This window comes from Schistocerca americana, chromosome 6, assembly GCF_021461395.2.
Source record: "Schistocerca americana isolate TAMUIC-IGC-003095 chromosome 6, iqSchAmer2.1, whole genome shotgun sequence".
Classification (NCBI taxonomy): domain Eukaryota; kingdom Metazoa; phylum Arthropoda; class Insecta; order Orthoptera; family Acrididae; genus Schistocerca; species Schistocerca americana.
This window is the reverse complement of record NC_060124.1, coordinates 167,122,746-167,147,398: the sequence shown is the minus strand read 5'-3', so window position 1 is coordinate 167,147,398 and position 24,653 is coordinate 167,122,746. Positions and strand designations below refer to the sequence as shown.

Sequence of the window (24,653 nt, the reverse complement as noted above, 5' to 3'; positions counted from 1 at the left end):
CATCAGGTAGTTTTCTCAGATGAATCCAGGTTCTGTTCATTTGAAAATGATGGCTGCATTTTGGTTCACCTCAGACAGGGGGAGCGCCATCACAACGACTGCATTCGCACAAGACATACAGTGCCAACTCAAGGCCTTATGGTGTGGGGTGCTATTGGGTACAACCACAAATCATGGTTGGTGCGTGTCCAGGGTAGTGTGACCAGTGAGACCTATGTGAATGACATCTTGTGACCCATAGCCATACCCTTTCTGCCCAACACCCCAGACATCATTTTCCAGCAAGGCAATGCATGACCACATGTTGCTGCACAAGCACGTGCCTTCTTGGTGCCACAGGATGTCAGCCTTTTTCCCTGGCCTGCCAATCAAAAATGTGTGTTATATGGTGAAATGATGAGTGCAGTGCTGTGACCCAATGCCCACAACCACAGATGAACTTTGGAACCAAGTGAATGCAGCATGAATGGCTATATCACTGGACAATGTTTGTGCTTTATACACGTCAATGCCATCATGGCAGACCCTGTACCTACTAGGCAACAGGACACATGCTGAACTGAGCTGACTGAAATGCTAATCATTTCTGCAGAACATACTAAAGTACATGTCCTGTATATATGAATGTGCATCACTAGTCATTCAAGATGTTCTGTTTTTTCTGAATGTGAGTGTATGTTAGTAAGACATGTATGAAGAAATTGAAGTCAGGCAACATCATAACTGGTATACAACAATCTGTATTCAGAATTGAAAAAAATAGAGAAAGAAAACATAGTAAAATAGGAAATAAAATGAAAGTAACGACTTCTTATAGGAAGCTTAAATAACTATTTTGCATCACTGAATAGAAGCGAAATAAAGCTTCAGTCATACACACAAAATACTTAAAGTTCTACATGATTTCACAAAAATTTTATTTCATCTCCTCATTATAGAATTCTAAAATTGGCTGTAAATGTAGCAGTTGATCATCACCTTCAAGAATAAACTATCTGAATTCTGAAGTACTTTATTAAAAATTATTGTTGTTCATTAAATGTTCAATTTGTTCTGTAACATATTCCTTGCTCTGTAGGTATGATATGTGTCGACGGAGGAAAGGAGGACGTTGTACCAAAGGAACAGCCGGTACGTGATTGTCATTCAGCGTCCTCCAGAAACATCTTTTGTATATAGCTTCATAGTATGTCTGTACAAAATGTGAAGGGAAGCAGATGGTGATGGGATATGATTATGAGAGCAAGTAATTGCAGTTTTCAATGTTCATTTGACTGTTTCTCTTTTTTTTTATCTGTGTATCCCCATTTTAACATGCTGTGGTGTTTGGTTGTAATGTGTACAGCTGGTGGTTCCATTCTGGATTTGCAGAAAATTTCTTATAACAAGCAAATTAGGCAAGACATTGTAACAAGCTACATTTAGAAAGTCACAGTAATCTTTTGCTCACCCTCACATATGTTTAATATCTTTGTGACTGTGTTATTTCTAAAGATGTTTTGTCCTCTGAATGAATTTAAAAAACTGTTTATATTTTAGACAATTTCACTTTTATTATAATTACAGATTAGACATGTGCAGGAGACAATTTGCTAATGACGTGTGCAACAGAGGTACCGCAGGTAGGTTTGAGTGACTGACCTTAATACAATCAAGATTTCACTTTGCATGGCTAGTCTTCTGTAAACAAAATGGTGATGATGCAGAGCACATATATATCATATTTGCTATTTCATTAATTACGAGTAACTTATAAAAAATGTAATATCTTACTTTCAGAACAAATTTACAAAAGTAAACTGTAATTCATTATTAATGCATATAAATGGAATCTGTTATAAGATAGCTACAAAACTTCAAGTAACTGCCAAAGTGACAGATAATGAAACTTTTTGCCACTGCTGTCACTTCTTTTTAGCTTGCAGCCTGAGAATATAATGTCTGTATGTGCAAAAAATGTGCTGTGCTATCACCACCATTTGTATTCCCCGAGACAAACAACAGAAGACTAAATAATTTAACAATAAATCATTAAAAATGTAAAATTTCAATAAATAAGACTGTAAAATACCTTGGGCCTAAAATTTATTTTGACATTTCCACACTGAAACTTTCTTCACATCTGAACACTTAACAATATTTCTTCTTCAAAGAAAGAACCAAAATTATGTAGAAAGTAATTAAAAGACAAAGACATTGTATCATAATGAAAAGTGATGGCAGATCTCCTTCTACAAATTTTAATACCCAAAATGAGCATGGAAAATACCCATGAAAATCTCTTCAGAAGACTTATACAATTGTATTGTGCTAATAGTAACTAAATTTTTGCTGTACCTCATTGAAAAAAAATAGAGAGAGACTGAAGAAACTTGTTACACAACATGTCTGAAAGGAAGTGTGAACTAGCAACCATTATATATTGATCAGAATATTTTTAACTGTTGAATAATCCCTGGAAAATTTCGAATCTACCATAGCTGTTTCCTATCACATTCACCTTTTACTAAGCCCCAGTAAATGTTTTCACAAATTTGTATGTGATTAATATCTCATCACTCCTCATATCTAACCTGGTTATTAAGTTAGAAGCTCATGACCTGCAGAAAGACAGTAATTTTAACCTGCTCATCAGCTAGAATGCCATTCAGGATTAAATAATGCAGTCGTATTTCTTGTATTGGAAAGTATCTGAAATAATCAAATGTGAACAAGGCCCTGGAAGAATGTTGTACATGTTTTTCAATATCTGTGGAAAGTTCTGATTGAGAATTACGAATTACTGAAAGGCAGGAGCGCTGTGTCATCGATAAGTACACAGACAAAGGGTACAGAGCGTTGAGAGGTTTCAGAATGAACTTCCCTTTTCAAGCTTGTAGAAAAACAAGCTTGAAAAAGCTAGCAGAGCTCTGCACCTTTTGTTTGTGTACCTACTGACAACGCAGCGCTTCTGCCATTCAGTGGGTCATCTCTTTTATTCCTAAATAATTAGTGCAAGTTTTTCAGTTATCCAGAAATTAGAGCCCACGTAATCTCTGCACCAATAGTCATGAAAACTGCAACACCACAATTACAAAGGAAATTTCCAATTTATGTATCCAGGGAAGATGCTAATACCACTAGAAATGTGGGAACCAATACAGTGCTGCCAGAATTGCTGGATGATTTGTTGAAGCTGAGGACTGTTAATGGTATGGGTAATTGTAAGCCACCTGTAAAAAATCTTTACAACTCACTGACACCATAGAGCATGGAAGGAAACTGCTAAATTTGAAACACTTATAAACAGTGGACTGGAGGATGTGTTGAGATCATTACTGTGCAGCTGGGCCATGGGAACCATGAACTGTGTCATCCTCTACCAACTGTGTTATTGGATGCCACTGTGGAGTAGCATTTGATTAGCACATCACTCTCCTAGCTGTTATTGTCAACTTATCCAAACTGAAACTTCTGTTTCTCCTCCACATAGCTCCTCAATTGTTCTTTGGGTGAGGAGTGCATCCCATTCCAGGCTGCCAGGCATACAGCTGATCAACTAATACTATGAGATGATCTAATGAGCTACCAATATTCTTTTGTGCATCTCATTCCTCAAGGACCTGCCATCACTTTTCTGCATGATTAACTCACCTTCCAATTTTTCTGTCAGTTTCATTTAATATATGGGATGTATTCTTGCACTGCCTTGACAAATCACAATATGCATTTACATAGGAAAGAACACTGCCCTTTCTTATGGAAGACCTCTTCATTTCTTCTCTTTCACGCTGTGCAACATAATCATCACTCTAATGCAACAAAACATATTTTAAAAAATTTCATGCTGTTAAAATGTATGTTCAAATAGAAATAGTTTTTAAAGCAAATGAATTTAAAGATGAGCATTACTGTCAAAAACTGGAAGTAGTGAAATGTTCCAGCTACTTCAGTGGCAATTCATCACATCATTACTGGTACCGAGAGGGGTCACAAAATTCTGACTACAAATGAGTTCCATTGGCTGTTTGAGGAGTAGCAAAAATCATCCAAATATTTTTTTGGTCATGAAACAAAAGTGACAATGCTGAAAAGTGTAAAAATACTAATTACACATCAAGTGGAGTTAATCATTCAGTCAACTTTTGCATTTGTTAAACTGACTGCAGTTCCTGCTTCACAAAATTTGGGCCAAGAGATAAATTGTATGTATTTGTGATTTTTGCTCCCATGAGTAACAGACATTCTAACTTTAAGGAAAGAAAGGTAGAATGATTGTGTCCATTTCATACTGAAAACGTTTTCCCTTCCCAAGAGAAAAAAACCCATGATAATTCTTAACCAACACATGGACAGAGAATGTATTACAGACTACTGACTGACTTAAATTTGTTTATCAGTTATTAAATTACTGTAATTTCTCATTTTTATTTGTTCACACATGGCATGAGGACATTAAGTATAAGGTAAGATTCACTTTTTCTACTGTCAACTAAATTGTTAATAGAAAAATAAAAACAGATAAAACAACCACACCCATGCAAATAATGATCATTGTCTAAATGATGTAACTGCTGATTGTTAAGAAATCTGGAGCAATTTTACTTTCCAAGAAGCCAGGGAAAATGTCAGGAAAGTAAAGATGTTCAAGTTTGGATATGGAAACTTATAATGTGTTCTTTATGATCAATAGAAAGCAGATGGTTTCATTAAATTCAATGATGTATCCTGTGTGGATTCATATCACTTTTCCACACAGTTATCTTTCTTTTTCTCTTTAGTAAAAGAAAAGAAAATTCTGATCATGTCTTTTGAGCTGATTGCAACTATTTTTTATGGGTGTGACAGTTTTGTCTGGTTTCATTTCTTACTGATACTCCAGGACTTTTTAAAAAATATTTAACATATTAAAATGGCTTTCTTAAATGCTATTGTGGAAATAAAAGTTGTGTTTAACCTTGCATGATGTTGTCTTCTTGTTTGCATCGTTATTTAATAAACATTCCAAACAAATTATTCAAAATATTAATGCAGGAAAAATGCTTATGTAAAATGTGAATAACGAGTAATACTACCTCCAAAGTCCATGTGATTGCACTGCAGACATGATGTGTTACACCATTACTGCTGACTTATGTCCCTTACATCAATAGGTCAGAGATAATGCTGTCCTAACACCATCAACTTACATGCTTGTTCAACTGAATAACTGAACTTGCCTCCATGTTACTCTCAGAATTAGTGTCTAGGTAAACACGCGCAAGCTTTATTCAAGGATGGCTTTTTTTTTCCTTTGAATTCAGTAAGTAATAGTTTGTACAAGGAAAAAGCCTATTTTTCCCATAATTGTCGAAGGAAACATCCCATAATTTTTCCAACATATTTAGATAATCTGCACGGTACACATCTGTAGTTCTTGTCTTCTTTTATTTATTATCTATAATTAATTTGTGTATGTATGCTGCTCCCTTCACAGATAAATAACATTAATTTTGAGACTATATAAACTTTCCCCAACATATTAATTCATTATATTTTTTTTCGGGTCTTCAACTGGGTCACGCAATCACTTTGGATCAAGGGCCAGCAGCAACAATTTTTTTCACAGGCACTTTGATTCTCTGTGGTGTATGAAACGGCTGTCATTCACAGTAGGATCCACATAAAATTGTTCTCTCAGTCAGGTACACTTTTACACTTTGAGCATGTTATTGACTTTACCCAGTGTACACAGCAACAAATACACATCCACATACACCTGTACCAGGTTCCATATGTTCTGTCTGCCACATACTGTACCACAATTAAATTAAATAATTATTAAAATAAAAAACTTTTTAATATAACACATTTAAAAAAACAGACTAAAAATATAAAATAATTTCTCCTAACATCAGTCAGATTCCTAACCGAATACAGATGGTCCTGAAAATTTATTCATGAGAATTTTTAATAGCTATGACAGTATTTGTACAGTTTAAAATGAAAACTGTGGGGTGCATGCAATAGATAATAGTAAGTAGTGTTAAAAGAGTAGCTATTGTTGAGAAAATCGCGTAACAGTTCATACCATTTGCAGTGCAATAAAATGGTTAGTGACTTAGATCAATTATCTATTGCTTAGATCAGTTATCTGTTGCATTCAACCAATGTTTTTTGTTTAAAATGTTACAATTATCATCATAATTATTAAAAAATTCACACATGCAAATTTTCAGGACTGTCTGTGTCATGTTAGGAATCTGTATGGGGCTAGGAGAAATTATTTTATACTTTTTAGTCCATTTGAAAAAGTGTTGGATCATAAAGATTTTTTATTTAAATAATTATTTTCTGCTTTTTAGTCTAGTGTGCGTGAGAAATTATTCAACCTATTTCAAACATTTTGATAAGATAACAACACAGACATGTGGCAAATTTCAGGTTTATTGCTGTTTCCCTTTACCTGAGTCAGCCAGTATATTACTTCCTCCTATGTATATCTTGTGAAAAGACAGTGAAGGTAAAAATTAAAGAGATTTGAGTTCACACAGAGGCTTATCAGCAACCCTTCTTACCGTGATACATTCGCAAGCGGAACAGGGAGAGCGGGAAGTGAGAATGGTACACAGAGTACTCTCGGCCACACAGACAAGGAAATGAGTTAATATTTCATTATCATTCTCTTCTAAGCTATGTTGAAAGTCCAAAGTCTCTAACTCATTGGGAAGTTAGTTTAAAATTGACTGTAAAATTTGTACCAAACAGACAGAGAGACAAGAAAGTGACCTAATAAAAATGAGTTAAAACATTTCCCATTCCCAAATTCTGACCAAGGCTTGTGGGAGGTTTCCCTTACTAGAACAGCCCACTTTACCTTCAGCGATAGGGTACGAAAACTAATAAAAAAAATTTAAAATGGAGGAAACAGTTCTGTTGAGATGTAGCAAACAGTGTTCTCACTTCAAGATGGTGACAGCCAGGTGGATCTCTGAAATATTATGCCAATTTGACTGAATGATGCAGCTGCAGACCTGACAAGAATTACATTAATTTTGTTTTGCATGTTTCACGTCATAAATGTGAACTGATTTGTCCCATTGCAATTCATTAGCACTATTCTTATGTGGCTCATAAAATACGTAAGTTACTGTGAGACTTTAACTGCAGAAGAATGCTGGGAGTTCTTGGCCTTACTATAATAACAAAGTATCCAACAGAAATCCTTCATGAAAGACAAAATAGAAGTTGTATTATATTTAAGCTAGTTTAATGAAGTACCCATATTGCGTAGACAGTATTATCAGTCAGGCACTGAGGCTACTATTAAGAAAATAGTGGCAAGCTATGGATTTCCAACAAAATAAGTAAAATATATAGAAATGATAAAGAAATGTAAGAAAATGAAGTTAACCTGTACCTGCCTAACATTTGGTTTTGTTTTTAGTAGACTTTCAGTACCCAGACATGGAGAGGGGCAAGGGGGTGGGGGGGGGGGGGGGGGGGAGGAGAAAAGCTGCTTAAAATGTTGTAAATTGCTTCCTCATGTGAGGAAAAGTTGAAGTGAATTATCAGACTAAAAGCATTGGACATGGACATACGAGTGATTTAAGGAGTAAAGATAATAACTCTTCAAATAATTATCCAGGGTGACTATATCAAACCGAGGATTGGGGAAGGGTTGCTGACAGTTGGTAGGGAGAGGTAGCAGGTGGTGAGCTTGTACTGGCCACAAGTAGGTGGTGTGGCATGCAGTGCACAGTGACACAGAGAAGTAGATTGGCTAAAGAAGATTGAACAGCAGAAAAAGGAGCCTGTGGAGAAAGATGTGTGGGTGCAGATGTGTTAAGTCAGGCTGATGGGACAAGGATGAATGTGGTTGTGAGGCAGGGGAAAGTGGAGACTGACCCCATGAGTATTATGCAATTGAAGGAAGTGTTTGTTGCAAGGACTATTTCCATCTAGGTAAATCAGAGAAGCTAGTGTTTGGGATAAGAATCTAGATGGCAAGGATTGTGAAGGAGGCCAGTCAAACTGAACATTTTGCACTCAGCAATATGTTTTGCTATTGGATGATCAACTCTACTCTTGAGTGTTAAAAAAAAAAAAATAATAATAATAAAGTTTTCAGTTTGTAGCATCATGAGCACTATGTGCTTGCCAGAAAGAGAAATAAATAACTAAATAAACAAGAGTAGAGAATGTGTGCAGGAGAGATGTGCAACAACCTGAAGCTCATAAACAATTATACAAATTTTGGTTCAAGACCCTCTTGTTTAGGCTACTGACTATTTCATTAAAGTTTCCAGTTTATATTTACCATCATATGGCCACAATTGTTGGTTACTTGTTCTGTTATTGGGGCAAAAATGTGACTGCTGGAAATGAATTATGTTAGTGTATCTTAAGGAATAAATTTACCAATATAGTATTAAGTTGTACGTTAGGTAACAAACCAGTGCAAAACATCTGAATTTCGAATGAGAAAATATTGATCAAAAAGCATTTTTCCTTATAAATTCTAAACTAATAAATATATTTTCAAGTAGTTCAGTGAAATTTTATACATTATGTCAATATATGCAAACAAGAAAGTAACCACTAAAGATTTTGGATATTAAAGTTGTGTGGCTTAAATATTAACAATTAACAAAATTTCCATTTAACATATTTTAACAATATAACAAATAATATGCATCTCTCAAGTACTGCCATTCTATTATTGGTTTGTAGTGCAGTTTGTTTTAAAAAACTAACCCTATTTATTTGTTTGACTTGTAATGTGAAAATAAAGGTATCAGTTTTCATATGTGTTCAAATCTGCAATTAAACATTGAGATATTAAACCGACAGAAACTGCCATAAAACAATGTAATCATATGTCAAATTACTTTTTCCAGAGGTACTTTTTAATTGAGATAAAGATATTCTCTGTGATCTGTCGATAAGAAAGTTTTGTATATAATACTTCAGAACAGCTACAGAATTTCAATAAACAATTTTAGGAATGAGTGTAGGTGTGTAGTTTACATGCAGAGTTACAAACAGTGAACAGAATATCATGAACATACTCAGTGGCTCATGCAGATACTGAATGTAGCAGTTTTTCTTCAAAAGCTGAGGCTACAAAAAACAATGGACAGGGTGAGGGCAGTATGCAAAATCAAGATGAATAGAATATAAATGCAAAATGTCTTAATGAATTTCTTAGAGAAAAGTTCTTACAAAACTGGTTAAGTGAAAGACTGATGATGGAAGATAGAAAGTAAAGATAAAAAAAGATTTGTGTCTCTTATTGACAATATGATACGCTTACCTTTCAAAAATTTTTATTTGCAGTTCCTTCTCTAGTAGAATGATATTTTCACAGCTAAAGTCAAAATTATCTACACTTTCAGCTTTTACTTCAAACTCATTATTAATATGGCAACAAAGATTTTCCCAGCATTGATGTTAATTGAGGGAAGTATCTTGCACAACACTCTGTAACCCTTACTATGATAATACGACATCATAAATGTGGCATAATTCTCCAAATTTTTTCAGAATTTCTCCAACTTATCATATGTTTTCATATATGATGTCTTACCAAAATGCTCTTACAAATCAGGTTTCTATCCACATCTTCCTCCACTTTAAGCTACCCATATTTATTGTTTATTGTATTTCAATTTTTTCTTATTACATTTTTTAAATTCATCATATTGTTATTGTTACATTTATACAGTATTTATTACATCTCTTTTACTGCAAGCAATTAATTACAGAAAAATGCTTTCCAGAGAGAGCAACATTTTTCTCTGTTTAATAAATTTATGTGCCATCACAGTTGCAAATCTATTGTAAAATAGCCTGATTCAGTGTATACAACCATTTTCAGTTCTGAGTTCATCACAAACAATCAGTTATATATACACTACATACTCAAATTCATTTTTTATTTCATCTACCTTCTTTCTATGTACTGATATTAAAAAAGAGATGATCATATGGATAAGACACCTGCGACTTGGATACAACATAACATGTGCCACTGTTATACTCTCCTCCTTGTTACCTGCATTATGTTGGTCCACTGATTTTCATCGTTTATTTCAGACACACACCAATGTAAATCATAAGACAATCTCTTTCTGCCATACAATATTAAAAATGATTTCATTTATTCCACAAGCATAATCAAGTATGTGTATATTATAATCTTTTCATATTTTGAGGGATAAATAGTTACATCACAATAAAAAAAATGAAACCTCATTGATTGTGTTCAGTTCATTCTGCTCACTGCTAATGACTTAATTTGAAAGGAAATTTATTATATTTTGATGATAACGTACTATAGTTAGGTATGAGAGAGTAAGTAAGATTTTAGCTGACACTTTGTGTGTATAACTTAAAATACATCTGAGGACATTTTGCAAGACTTAATTTCATTATTTTACTTTATTTAGGTTTCGCTTATGTTGGTGGTGCTTGTGTTGTGAACAAGAGGCTTGAGAAAGTTAACAGTGTGGCCATTATTGAAGATACCGGTGGCTTCTCAGGAATCATTGTTGGTGCACATGAAGTTGGACACTTGTAAGTACCTAGCATTATCGAAAGGTTGAATAAAGTTAGTTAGTTTCATATTCCGTGAATCTTTGGCACAACAAATCGTAACGATGTGGAACAAGTCATTTTACATACACATCACAACTTAATTTTTAAATATGGCTACATGCTGAATATATATATAAAAGTTTTTTTAAATATCTACAGATGTGAGTTGGAAATGAAACTATAAATTTTAAGAAACTGATGAAAACAGAAAGAATTACAACAAGACATATAAGTGCACAAATGAAATGGAATGCTTCGAGGATCAATAAAATTGCAAATCTCAAGCTTAAGTACTTTAAGAGCAGTTACTTTTTAGAACAAAATTTTAAAAAATTCAGGAAGAGGTGCATGTGAAGGGAAGGAAAGTTACTTGAAATCTTGGAGCCACAAACAAACATTGTTTATACAAATCTGTAACAGCCAAAATTCTAAATTATGTGCTAATAATAGACTGTGTACACTATTTAAGTCAAAAATTTGAGCTAGAGATTAAAAAGTAAATATTCCGATACATTCAACTCCTCCGTTAGGAAGCCTTTACCCTTGCCTAATTGCATTTCCATGTTCTGTTTTTCCATCTCTGAGGTCCTGGACAATTAATTCTGAAAATATATGCACCCCATTTTTGGTCTGCACTAACATAACCACACATACCCACACAGTTGATTATTCACCTGGACAACTAGTGAATAGTTGTTTGTATTACCAAAGTATTGTAATTCTCTGTACCATATTTAATGTTAATACTACAGTATATTATTTAGAATGTGGTGGGGTTATACAAATACAAATGTTTTATTCCACCGTTGAGCAATTTACATTCAGTTGGTGTCGTCAGTGTTAACACAATAATAATAATATAAACTTTGACATAACAAATGTTATTAACTACAATATAATAATCCAAGCTGGATGCAATACGTAGTTGTGTAAATGTCAATAACAGCGAGAAGTTTCCTAACAGATCAGTTAAAAGATAAATGAACTACATTGTTCAGTGAATGACAAATAAATAATCAAACAGATAATCAACAATAAATACATGAAATAGATGCACAGTGTGGCATATGTATAGTTTGCAGTTAATTATAGTTAATTCTCATAAGGAAAGTGGGTCATTTCTCACGTACTCAAGCAACTCTTGAGCAGAGTAAATTACTTTACTTTTCATCCACCTTGAAAGACTAGTTTTAAATTTATTTTCCAGCACTGTGTAGGCATTTTCAGGTAATTTGCTGAAGTAGACAGGACCAAGATATTTGTACCTGTTATGTGTCTTTGCAAGTCTAGCATATGGCATATTAATTGTATGTCCACTTCTTATATTATGATCATGAACAGTTCTCCTTAAGTCAAATTTACTCATGTTATCTTTAATGAAAACAAGGCAGTGTAAATATACAGACCAGGCACTGTCATTATATTTAGTTTCTTAAAATAATCTCAACATGATTCTTATGAGCCAAGTCCTACAATGCACCTTATGGCTTTCTTTTGCCATTTAAACACTAATTTTAAGCCTACAGAATTGTCCCATAATAGTATTCCACAACTCAGGTGCGAATGGAAGAATGCAAAATATGCATATAACGTAAGTTCTTTACTGACACTGCTCCTCAGCTTATACAGCAGATATATGGCATGTGCGAAGTTGCCACATATCCTCCCTGTGTGAATATCCCAGCTGAGCTTTTGATCTATAGGAAATCCTTGTAATTTTCCTGTTTTGTTATGATGACTGGGAGCATTCAGATTAAATACAATATCTTCAGTTTTACTATCATTCTTCTTCACTACAATTGCCTCAAACCAAGTAGTGCACCTCTCCATTGCCACTGACATGCTGTGTTGCACATTTTCAAGATTGGGCATCACATGTGATGAGTGTTGTGTCATCAGCATATAGCACTGCATCACATGATACAACTGCAGATAAATCATTTATATAAATAATGAAAAGGAAAGGTCCAAGAACAGATCCTTGAGGTGTGCCCTTTACAACTGGGAGACATTCTGACATTTGATTATTTACCTTAACTAAGTGTTTTCTGTTGTCCAAGTACGACTGCCTTAGACACAGAGCATTCTCTCTCACTCCGTAGTGGTAGAGCCTTTTTATGAGAATAATGTGGGAGACCATATCAACACCTTTCCTGAGGTTCAATAGTGTTGCACGGATTATGTCTTTATTGTCAAAACAATTGTATATTTTTGCTACAATACTCTCAACTGCTTTGGCTATAGAGAAGCTGGGTCTGAAACCAAAATATTGACTCATCTGTTTATGCATGCAGTATTCTATTATTTTTGATATTATTGGTATAAATGATGGTTGATAGTTATCTGGAGGTGCTGTATCTCCTTTCGTATGTACTGGTTTAACTACAGAGATTTTTAAACATCCTGGATGATTACCTTCATCAAAAATTTTGTTGATTATGTTAGTCAGTGGCATTACAATTTGATTTCTGATATATTTAATAATATAATTTGAGAGACCATAGTAATCATCTGCTCTAGAATTACTAAGCTTAGCTATTGATTCATTGACCATCTTCTTAGTTACCCAAATCCAGTGAAAGCTGTCTGTTTGATTACTGTTCACTGCCGGCAGCAGTGCCTATACCTTACTTACATTCTCCAGTATGCTGTTATCTGATTGAGGACTGACAAAATTTTCATTTAGAATATGAGATGGAACTGGTGTCTGGTATACTTTATCATCACAGTTAGTTTCTGTTTTAATAATTTCCCATGCAGATTTGCATTTATTCTCTGAGTTCAGTATATATGTATCATTTGCTTTGCACTTAGCTACCTTGATTTCAGACCTGTAAATTTTTTCACTTTCATACACATTTCCTTGTCAGCAATATTGTGCTTGTATCTATCATGTCAGAGTAGCACTAAGATTCGTATTCTACTTAGATGTGGGGTGTACCAGCTTTTTAGATTTTAGAGACAAACTCCATTTATAGATAGTAATAATAATAATAATTTTATTGTCGTTCAGCTGATTACAGCAATAGACAAAGTCAAGAGCATATATTTCTACATAAACTACTATATCGATGTAAATTGGTTTACATAAAATAGGTACACGTTAGAATACAGTATTTTCATCTTCAAAGAATTCATCAATGGTGTAAAATGGATTGTTCACTAGTAGCTTGTATAATTTAGCTTTACAGATATTTACAGGCAGTTCTTTAAAGTCAGCACTTAGTCTATTAAACATCCTTAGTCCCAGAACTAGGTAAGAGTTATGTGATTTTGATAATCTATGATATGGTACATCTACAGATGTTCTGTTTCTAGTATTATGGCTATGAATATCACTTCTCAACACAAAATTAGACACATTGTTTCTAATGTACATTAAAACATTGTAGATGAATAAGTTTACTACTGTAAGACACTGCAATTTAATAAACAGAGGTTTACAGTGTTCTGCTTTATCAGAATCCGTTATTATTCTCATTACTTTCTTCTGTAAAAGTAAAATGTCATTTACATGACAGCTACTGCCCCACAGTAAAATTCCATTTCTAATTAGATAAATAACTCTTGAAAGCCTAGCCAATATATTTTTAATGTGTGGTTCCCACGTCAATTTATTGTCAATAGTAACACCTAAAAATTTAACACTTTCTAATTCCTGGTAGTTAGGAATCTCTTTGAGGCTAAAGTAAAATGTCTGGGTTTTGTTTTCCTTTAGCAAGAAGCCATTAGCTTTGAACCATAATGAGGACTGAGCAAGGGTATTTTCGGTCAGTGTTTTCAGTGTACCTAGATCAGAGCTTTTATGTAGAAAAGTTGTGTCATCAGCATACAATATTGTATGAGAATTTATGAATAAGGGCAGGTCATTAATCATTAGTATAAACAGTAAGGGTCCAAGCACCGGCCCTTGAGGCACTCCGTACCTAACATTAACCAAATTTGATTTCTCCCTACCAATGCACACAACTTGTTGACGGTTCTCTAGAAAAGACCTGAACATATTTATACTGTTGTCATCAAAACCAAAAACCATAGTAAACTAGCTTATTCAGCACAGTGTCATGATCCACACAGTCAAAGGCTCTGCTGAGGTCACAAAATGTAGCCTGGGCATAGTCCCTAGCCTCGAACACATCTAGGACTAATTTTACAAGGGAGTCCATTGCATCTGTTGTGGATTTACCTTTCCTAAATCCAAACTGTTTATCACTAATTATATTTAGTTTACCCAAGTAGGCACTAACTTGCTCATACATAATCGTTTCTAAAATTTTTGAAAAAACTGGGGTTATGGATATAGGTCTGTAACTAGCGGGACAGTTCTTTTCCCCTTTTTTGTATATGGGCACAACTCTAGAAATTTTTAGTATGTCGGGGAACTTACTTTCAACTAGGCATTTGTTAACACAGAAGGTTAAAGGATAAATCACACAATCAATAACTTCTTTCGACAAATTACATGACATATCATAGTAATCAACACTAACTGAAGGTTTGAAATTTTTCACTATTTTTAGGATATTATTTGGGCTCACTTCTGTGAAAGTGAAGGTGCTTGGGGGAAGCTTTTCAAAGCAGCTGTCCATAATACTAAGTGCATTTTCAGGTGGTTTGATTATTGAACTACTAATTTCTTCAATGGACTGAATGCAATATTTATTAAATTCTTCTGGGATAATGGCAATTTCCTCTTTGTGTTTAGTGTGTGCAATGGAGTTTATTACACTCCAGGCCTTCTTGCATTTATTGTTAGATATATCAATGTTTACTATGTTATGCAGTTTCTTTGCTTCATTTATTGCCGTCCTATACTTGCATTTAGCTTTAGCATACAGGTCTTTATACAGTTCTGACTTACTGGTTTTGTACAGACTAGAATACAGCATAACAGCATTTTTCAGTTGCTCTAACTGTGGAGTATACTGTTCCTTCGTTTTCCTTTTCTTGTAATTACTACTAATATTCACTGTACATTTTTTCAGAGGGGTGTTATTTTCAAATACATTTAAAAAGACGGAGAAAAACTTTGTGAATGCAATATCAGCTGAACAGTGTTGAAGCCTATTAAAACATGTGTCCCAACTGAAATAAGTGAGGGCATGTCTAAACCTATCCATCCTCTCTCTGCTCACTGATCTAGTAATCACAGTTTTAGATTCTGGTTTGGTGCAGTCTGAAGTTACATTATTAAGACTAAGATATACTGCATAATGGTCTGAGAAAGGGAAACTAATTACATCAGTGGACATACAAGTTCTCTTAATATTTGTAAATATATTGTCTAGACAGGATGAGCCTCTGGTAGGTTTGCAGTTAACACAGTACAGGTTAAATTGTCGAAGCACATTTTTGAGCTCTGTCACAGTTTTTCTGTCCTGCAGGACATCAAAACTTGAATTGATATCCCCTCCAATGACAACATTGTATTTTTTCCATTTCGGTATACATATGTACATTAATAGTTCCTCAAGTTTCTCCAGAAAGATATGGGGGTCACCACTAGGTGGCCTGTACACTACTACTACCATTAGCTTAAGGCTCTCAATTACTAGACCTGACATTTCAAAATGCATTTCATCACAAAGGTTATTGAGATATATCCTGCCACAGTTTGGTGCAAGAGGTATTTTTGCATATATTGCTACCCCACCACGTAAGTGCTGTTTTCTGCAATAGCAACTAAGTACTGTGTAATCATCCAATACTTTGTAGCCAAGCTCATCCTCTTTACACCAATGTTCACTTAAACATAGAATATCTATCACGTTTTCATTTGAAAATTCATTGACAATTAAGTTTTTATCTGCCATGCCCTGAATATTGAGGTAGCATATTTTAAACTCTACTTTAGGCATTTCTTTTTTTGCATATTCTCTTAGTTGACATGACCTACTGTTACTGCATGAAAGTTGACCTGCTTGATTTTTAATTATAATTATAACTAATGTAAGTGGTAAAAGTAACTACTAATCATATAGTTTAGGTATTGAGTGGTCCATCCATTATTTGTATTCCACTTAGAATTTTTTCATTATGGTGGTTTTGTGCCAGTTTTCCTATTTCCTAGCGTCATTAAATTTCTCTTGCTCGGCCTTCAGCCGCTTACTGTTCAGTAAATTGCTTAATTATTGTGATAATTACTACCTTTTGCAATTTTCTCATTTTATTGTATTGTGAATTTACATTAGGATGCTATTTTGAGTTTTCATTTAAGATTCTGTTATTTTGTACTTAGAATTTTCAGATTTTCTCCTGTGATAAGCTAATGTACAATTACTCTTACTTGCTCTTACTGAGAACAATTACTTTTGTTGTCTGTATTTCCTGGTCATGGTCACACAGAGAAGAATCCCAAAATGCCAAATATAATTGCTGAGGGAACTCACTGAGCTGTATTTTGAAATTGTAAAACGTCATTCCTTGGAAATCTTTATTTTTATCGTCTGGCTGACATAACAGATATTGTGTCAAACAGATTAATCAAAACCTTTCCATCCTTCATAAAAGTATCGTATTGTTGAAAATTACAAGAGCACATTGTTGGAACAGCTTGCAGTAATTCTCAAATTTTGGATAGTGGCACACGAACTGGGTACTCAAAGTACAATTTTGTGACAACACAATCTGTGCAGAAAAGTGACCATCAGAATCTGTGCAGAAAAGTGGCCATCAGGAACTGGCACAAACACCATTGCATATGAGAGTATCAGGCTACACTAATTAAATGAGGTAACTTTTTTCTTGTCAGGTTTATACACATTTTCTAGACCAGTTTTATTTTGTACATCTTGCATTTATATTAATATGTAATAAAGTGCGCAACATTACACTATTTTTACACTTAGGGACTATTTGAAATCACTGCAGTGGGATGAAATGTTACTGAAGTTGTCTGTATACTTTTGCAGTGACCTTTATCAAGTCCACACAACAGGTAGTTTCCTGTCCTCCTGGGTTCTAAGTGCCCTGCCCCTCCTTTGCAGCCAACCCCCCCCCCCCCTCCTCCCCCACTCCCCCCTGCCTCCCCTATCTATCATCCTTTCCTCCCAAAGGAAGAAACTGACAGATCCAAAAGATAGAATAGTTTTTTACTACTTTTTTGTTCTTCTATCTCTATTCCTGTAATATCATTTTCTTTATCACATATATGTGAGAAATCTGCATTTATTGTTAAAACTGTCCACCAAGTAATTCATTTTTTCCATTTGGTGCAGTCAGTCAGATGAGGAAGATCTTCAGTCATTTTTGAGTAACACATTCTTATTCCAGTACTTTTCAGCTGGTTTCCTTTCCTTCCATAATTTTTATCTCAGTAACTTTTTTGATACTAACTATTCAACTTCATCTTGATCTGCTATCTCATCCATTATTGCTCTATATTCTTAGCAAGTTATCCTATTACAGAGGGTAATTTCTCATCACAAAGCCCAAGCAGACTCTCACTATCACACTTCACTGGAAATATTTTGTTTGATTTGCAGCCTGACGTGCCTGTTACCATTTCTGACTACTCACAGTCTTTTTAGCAGACAAAGCCAAAATAGAAATTCAAATGCTGTACACTAATCTTTATGGTAAGGAAGGGCTCTGGTAGGATCTTTCTCCTACCACCATTTTTAGAACTTACATTTCACAACCTTAAATGGTTTTAAGGAAAGCTATGCATTTTGTTACTGCATTTTATGTCCCTTCCAGACTAATCACAGAATTTCATAAGATGAATACTGGCAGTCTTACATACTTCCTTCAATGCAACCAATGGTAGTTCTTCTGTCTCTTGAGTTTCTGTCCAAAATTAAATGCTGCATTTTGATTCTCAAAAAAATGTATCAGTTCATTTGAAAAACTAGCTATGTGAATATATTGTCTTTCATAAGTTTCCAGTTATACCATGTGCATAGTAAAAGTTCTGCTGGCTATCTGTGAGAAAGATTGGCTTGTTCAATACAGCTAATTGTGTTGAACTTGGAATATGTTATTGAATCTGTTCTGCTAGTCTTTTTGTAAATAAGATTGAATTTTGCTTTCTTTCATCTACCCAAAACTATTCTCTGTTCATGAGGCATGTACTACACTGTGATTAAATGTGGAGTTCATTAAAAAATAGAAAATGAGAAAGTTTAAGATTTAACATTTCGTAGCTGATGAGGCCATTAAAGACAGGGTATAAGCAAGAACATGAAAAAAGAGGCCTTTATAACTATATATAACTCATATCTACTGTATATCTTTCTTCCTAATTATTAAAATATAAAAAGCGAAATAAGAAATGAAAATAATGCTTCAGACAGTTTTTTGGAGTGCGTATGTAGATAAGTTTCTTTCATATTACGTCATTTGCAGGTTGGGAGCAGTTCACGATGGTTCACCCCCTCCAAGCTACCTTGGTGGCCCTGGAGCAGAGAAGTGCCGATGGGAGGATGGCTACATCATGAGTGACTTGAGACACACTGAAAAAGGATTCCGGTGGTCATCGTGCAGCGTTGCATCTTTTCACCATTTTCTGAAGTGAGTTATTTAGGAACTAGAAACAGCTGAGTCACTCTGTGAATAAAAACTGGAAATCTTTAAAAAAGTGTTTCTGAATACAGCTGCACAAAGCATTTATTTCACTTTACACAGACCACTATCACCTGTCTTTATACTGGCAAAGCATTGAATAGATTAAAAGATAATCAGCAGGCTTACTTTAAAGTTATTTGTTCAGTGCCTTGTAATACGTTGACCAACCAAAATGGAGCCCCACTGTGAATGCTATTCTCAAACACGGGATGAGTTGGTTGACATTAGTAAGCAGCTGGAAATGGCCCTGACTACAATTGACAGCTGCTGCAATTTGGTGTGCTGGAAGAGCTCTAGAGAGTCGTGTACCTGTGATACTTGTACCAGAGGTAACTCAAGTATATTCCTCTCCAGTGGATCCTGTCTCCTCTGCAGAAAGTACAGAATCTGCCCTTACCTGTCCACTTGATTGCGAGTGGCGCATCAATGGTAGATCTAAGCATCCTGTACAGGATGGACGGGGACCAGGGAGGACTCATGGTGTTGTACTGACCCCCATAACCAACAAGTTTGAGGTGCTGTATTTCACTGAAACTCAAACTGAGTCAGTGAGACTCACTTCACCTGTCTTGGGTAAACCTATTTTGACGGGTGTCTGGAGGAGACAAGTCCAAAAAGGTAGGGGTCTATTAACTGACAGCAGTTCAAATGCATGGTGAATGTTGGTACCTCTTAGGAAAATGCCAGCAAGGGGCAGAAAAGGACACCAGATGCACTCACTGTGTATGCCTGGGGGCCTCATTCAACATGTTGAACGGGCTATTCCAGCAGCCATTGAGGGAACAGGGCGCAACAAACTGCAGATTATGGTGCACATTGGAACACATGATGCCTGTTGTCTTGGCCCTGAATTCATTCTTGGGTCATTACAGTGACAGAGAAGGTTGAGAAGACCAGCTTTGCATGTGGAGTTTCATCGAAGCTCACAATTTGCAGCATCGTCCCCAGAACTGATCATGGGCCTTTGTTTCTGAGTTGAGTGGAAGGACTGAACCAGAGAATTCAAAAGTTCTGTGACAAGCCAGGCTGCCACTTCCTGGACTTGTGCCATAGTGTTAGAACTGTAGGGTTACCCTAAATAGGTCAGCTGTGCACTACAAATCAGAGGCTGCTACTCAGGTAGCTGACTGCATGTGGGCTGCACACAGAGGTTTTATAGATTAGGCGACTCCTCCAATCCAGATAACAATGGCTGTAGGAAACCCAGAAGTATAAGATAATATTGAAACAAATGCCTCCCACAGGAGAGATTATTAAAATCCTAATGGTAAACTGCCGCAGCATTTGTAACAAACAGCCAGTGCTTGAAGCACTCATGAAAAACAGTGAAGCTCATATAATACTAAGTACAGAAAGCTAGTTGAAAACTGAAATTGATAGCAGTGAGATTTTTGAGGAAAATTTAAGTGTGTATCGAAAGGATAGGCAAATGGAAATTGAGGCAGTGTATATGTCACAGTGCACAAAAAACTCAAACATACCGAGATAGAAATTGAAGCTGCATGTGAGATTGTTTGGGCAAGACTCAGTATCAGGGCTGGGCTGAAAATGATAATTGGATTCGTCCATCACCCACCACACTCTTCTCCTGATGGAGCTGAAAACTTCAGAGAAAACCTCAGTTCACTTTTACACAGTTCACCAATCATACTGTAATCATTAGTGGAGACATTATTCATCCAACAATTAATTGGAAAAATTACTATTTTGTTAGTGGTGGACATGTTAAGACATCTTGTGAAACTTTACTATATGCCATCTCTGAAAACTACCTAGAAGAGATAGTTAGGAATCCTACTCATTATGGAAATATATTAGAACCAATGGCAACAAATAGGCCTGACTTCTTTCAGGATGTCCATATCGAAACTGGTATCAGTGGCCACGATGCAGTTGTGGCAACAATGATTACCAAAGTACAAAGGACAACTAAAACAAGCAGAAAAATATACATGTTCAGTAAACTAGATAAAAAAATCAGTAATGTCTTATCTCAATGAGGAACTTGAACTTTCAGCACAGGTTAGGAGTATGTAGAAGAACTCTGGTTCAAGTTTAAAAGAATAGTTGCCCATGCACTGGATAGACTTGTTCCCAGAAGAACAGTTCATAATGGGAGGGAATCTCCATGGTATACAGTCACTGTAACGAATCTTCTAAAGAAACAGTGATTGCTACACAATAGGTGTAAAACAGAGTGTAGGGGTATAGATAGAGATATGCTGAATGAAAAGCATGTGACTGTCAAGAGAGCAATGCGTAATGGCTTCAGTGACTACCATAGCAGAATATTGTCAAATGATCTTTCACAAAGTCCAAAGAAATTCTGGTCACATGTAAAGGCCCCTACTGGCACCAAAGTAAGTGCCCAGTGCCTAGTGAATGAGATAGGAACTGAAGTTGAGGGTAGCAAGCAAAAGCTGAAATGTTTAACTTCATTTTAAAATGTTCCTTTACAATGGAAAACACAGGACAATTGCCCCAATTTAATCCTCAGACCACTGAAAAGATGAATGAAATACATATTAGTGTCAGTGGTGTTGAGAAACAGCTGAAATCGTCAAAATTGAACAAATTCTCCAGGCCCTGATGGAATCCCTTTCAGAGTCTATCCTCAATTTGCATCTATGTTAGCCCCTTTTCTAACTAAAATTATTGAAGATCCCTCAAACAAAAAACCATGCCCAGCTCTTGGAAAAAAAGGACAGATCACACCTGTCTACAAGAAGGGTAGTAGGAGTGATCCTCAAAACTACCATCCCATCCTTGACATAAATTTGTTGTAGAATCTAAGAACATATTCTGAGCTCAAACATAATGCAGTATCTTAAAAAGAATGACCTTCTCAATGCAAATCAGCATGGATTCCAAAAACAGCAATCATGTGCAAACGAACTTGCACTTTCTCACATGATATAGTGAAAGCTTTGGATCAAAGCAGTCATGGGGATGCAGTGTTTCTCGATTTCTGAAAAGCATTTGACTCAGTACTGAACCTATGCTTACTGTCAAAAGTACGATCATAAGGGGTATCAAGTGAAACTTGTGACGGGATTGAGGATTTTTGGTAGGTAGGACACAGCATGTTACCTTGGATGGAGAGTCATTATCAGATGTAGAAGTAACTTTGGGTGTGCCCCAGGGAAGTGCATTGGGATCCTTGCCATTCATGTTGTATATTAATGACCTTGCAGACAATATTAACAGTAAAATCAGGCTTTTAACACATGATGAAGTTATCTATAATAAAGTACTATTTGAGAGAAGCTGCATAAATATTCAGTGAGATCTTGATAAGATTTCAACATGGTGCAGAGATTGGCAACATGCTGTAAATATTCAGAAGTGTAAAATTGTGCACTTCACAAAATGAAAAAAATATAGCATACGGTGGCTATAACATCAGTGAGTCACTGTTGGAATCAGCCAACTTATATAAATATGTGGGTGTAACACTTTGTAGGGATATGAAATGGAATGATCACATAGGTTCAGTCCTGGGTAAAGCAGGTGGTAGTCTTCAGTTTATTGGTAGAACACTAGGGAAATGCCATCGGTCTAGAGGCTGCTTACAAATCACTCATGTGACCCGTCCTAGAATACTGCGGTCACAGGTTTGTTTAATCCATGAGAAAGTGTCACAGAGATACTGGAGAAAGCTGTAAACTATCCCAAGAAAGTCTGCTACCAAAGTTTCAATAAATAGCTTTAAATGATTACTCTAGGGATATACTACAACCCCTTCTGTATCGCTCACTCAGGGACCATGAGGATAAGCACAGAGGCATTCAAACAATCATTCTTCCCCTGCTCCATACGTGAATGGGACGTACCCTCTGCCATGCACCTCATGATGTTTTGTAGACTATAGATGTAGTTGAAGTCAAGAAATGTTTAATGAAAGCATTAGAGCTATACAGAATTTGCATCCACAGGTGCAGATTTTCTGGTAAATTATAGGAGTGGCTAATAAATTATTCTTTCAGTTGATTTTTTTAATACTCAGAATTTTCAGTTTCATGCCTTAAGTCTACTGGCAACCTGCTACAGATATTTTCACCAGGATGGAAAATTCCATTCTGAGGAGGGATGTGTAGGCTGTAGGCCACTGAAGAGTCTTTTGCAAGATGTCGAGTCATCAACTTTATACAGTATTCTTACTGCCCACTTCTGTAGAATAACTGCTTATCTGACCTTGGCTGCATTGCCTCAGAAAACAATATTGAATGAAAGTATGCTAACAATTCCATCTTCAGGCCAAAACAATGAGAAATATTTGTAAGTGCAAAGCAGGCAGAACTGAGCTTTTTGCTTAATTTAACTGATGGTGCCAACACAGTTTGTTATCCACCTGGATGCCCAGGAATGTCACACCCAAAGGCTCAACCAGTGTGTCACCACTGATCTCTACTTCCAGTACCTGTATAATAGTGTTGCTTGTAACAAATTCAATGGTATATGAGGGCGAGTCAAGTGGAAACTTGTAAAGTGTAATTGAAAATCAATATATCACACCATTGCTCTGTAAGTTGGCAGACTGTCATCAGTTATGTAACAAATGCCCTGCAGGTGGCAGCATGCTACAGACAGGCAGCAGCATGCTACTGACAAGTGGAACACAGCCCTAATACCAGTTCGAAATGGTTGTCCCACTTGCAACATGCACCAAGGAAGAACAGCATTCTGTCATACATTTTCTGAGTACGGGATGTACAAAATCCCTTGAAAGCCATCAGAGAATGAAGGTCCAGTACGGTGGTGCATGTATGTCACTGCAGCAAGTGTATGAGTGGAGCGGAAAGTTCAGAAATGGTGTGACTTCTGTGACAAGCCACTCAGCGCCTGGGTCAGGCACACCGCATTGTGACACCAGAGTCTAATGCAGCAGTTGAAGCTGTTGTGATGGAAATCTGCCATGTGATGATGGATGAAATACCCACGAATCTGAACATTGGTCATGGCTCAGCACATCACATCATTCATGAAATACATAAGATAAGTGCCACAAACAATATTATGAAAAGGACAGTAGGTACTTAACATACAGCAGAGTTGCAGATAGGCACAATGGAAAGACTGTCTATATTGTCTGCTATATTGTGAGTAGCAGTTGTCCTTTTCAAATATTGTCTTAATTATTGGATAGAGGTGAAATTGGTCTTGTGGAATAACTGTGACTTATGAATAGCTTAAAACATATACAGGGTTTGAAATGTACTGCTGATCACAGATGTCTCTCTGTGATGTGAACTTAGGATTTTTTGGCAGGATATGTGTTTATATTCTGGTGATTTGTTCTCAACTACTGGCAACAGTCTTTTTTTTTAAATTCTGGGCCATACAAATTTCTCTGTCATTAGCTTAACAGTGACTTTTGCATTGGAATGGGCGAGTTTACGAATACTGTCAAACATTGCTTTATGAAAAACTTTGGGCAAAAATGGTCTGGGTTAGGGTCAAGACACATCGCACCAAATAAGGTCTTTGGTACCTGTTAACTGTACTTGTTCAAGCAGGAGGTCAGTTGAATT

The 24,653-nt window shown here is 35.8% G+C and overlaps 1 protein-coding gene across 1 annotated transcript in view; it reads left to right on the top strand.

Annotated features, from left to right (window-relative positions):
- LOC124619259 (A disintegrin and metalloproteinase with thrombospondin motifs 1) overlaps positions 1-24,653 on the top strand; it is a 474,635-nt gene that overhangs the window by 422,980 nt on the left and 27,002 nt on the right. The window contains exons 10-12 of the mRNA XM_047145524.1: positions 1,567-1,622; positions 10,410-10,536; positions 18,904-19,068. Of these exons, the coding sequence (XP_047001480.1) occupies positions 1,567-1,622; positions 10,410-10,536; positions 18,904-19,068 (348 nt within the window). The remainder of the gene's footprint in view (positions 1-1,566; positions 1,623-10,409; positions 10,537-18,903; positions 19,069-24,653) is intronic.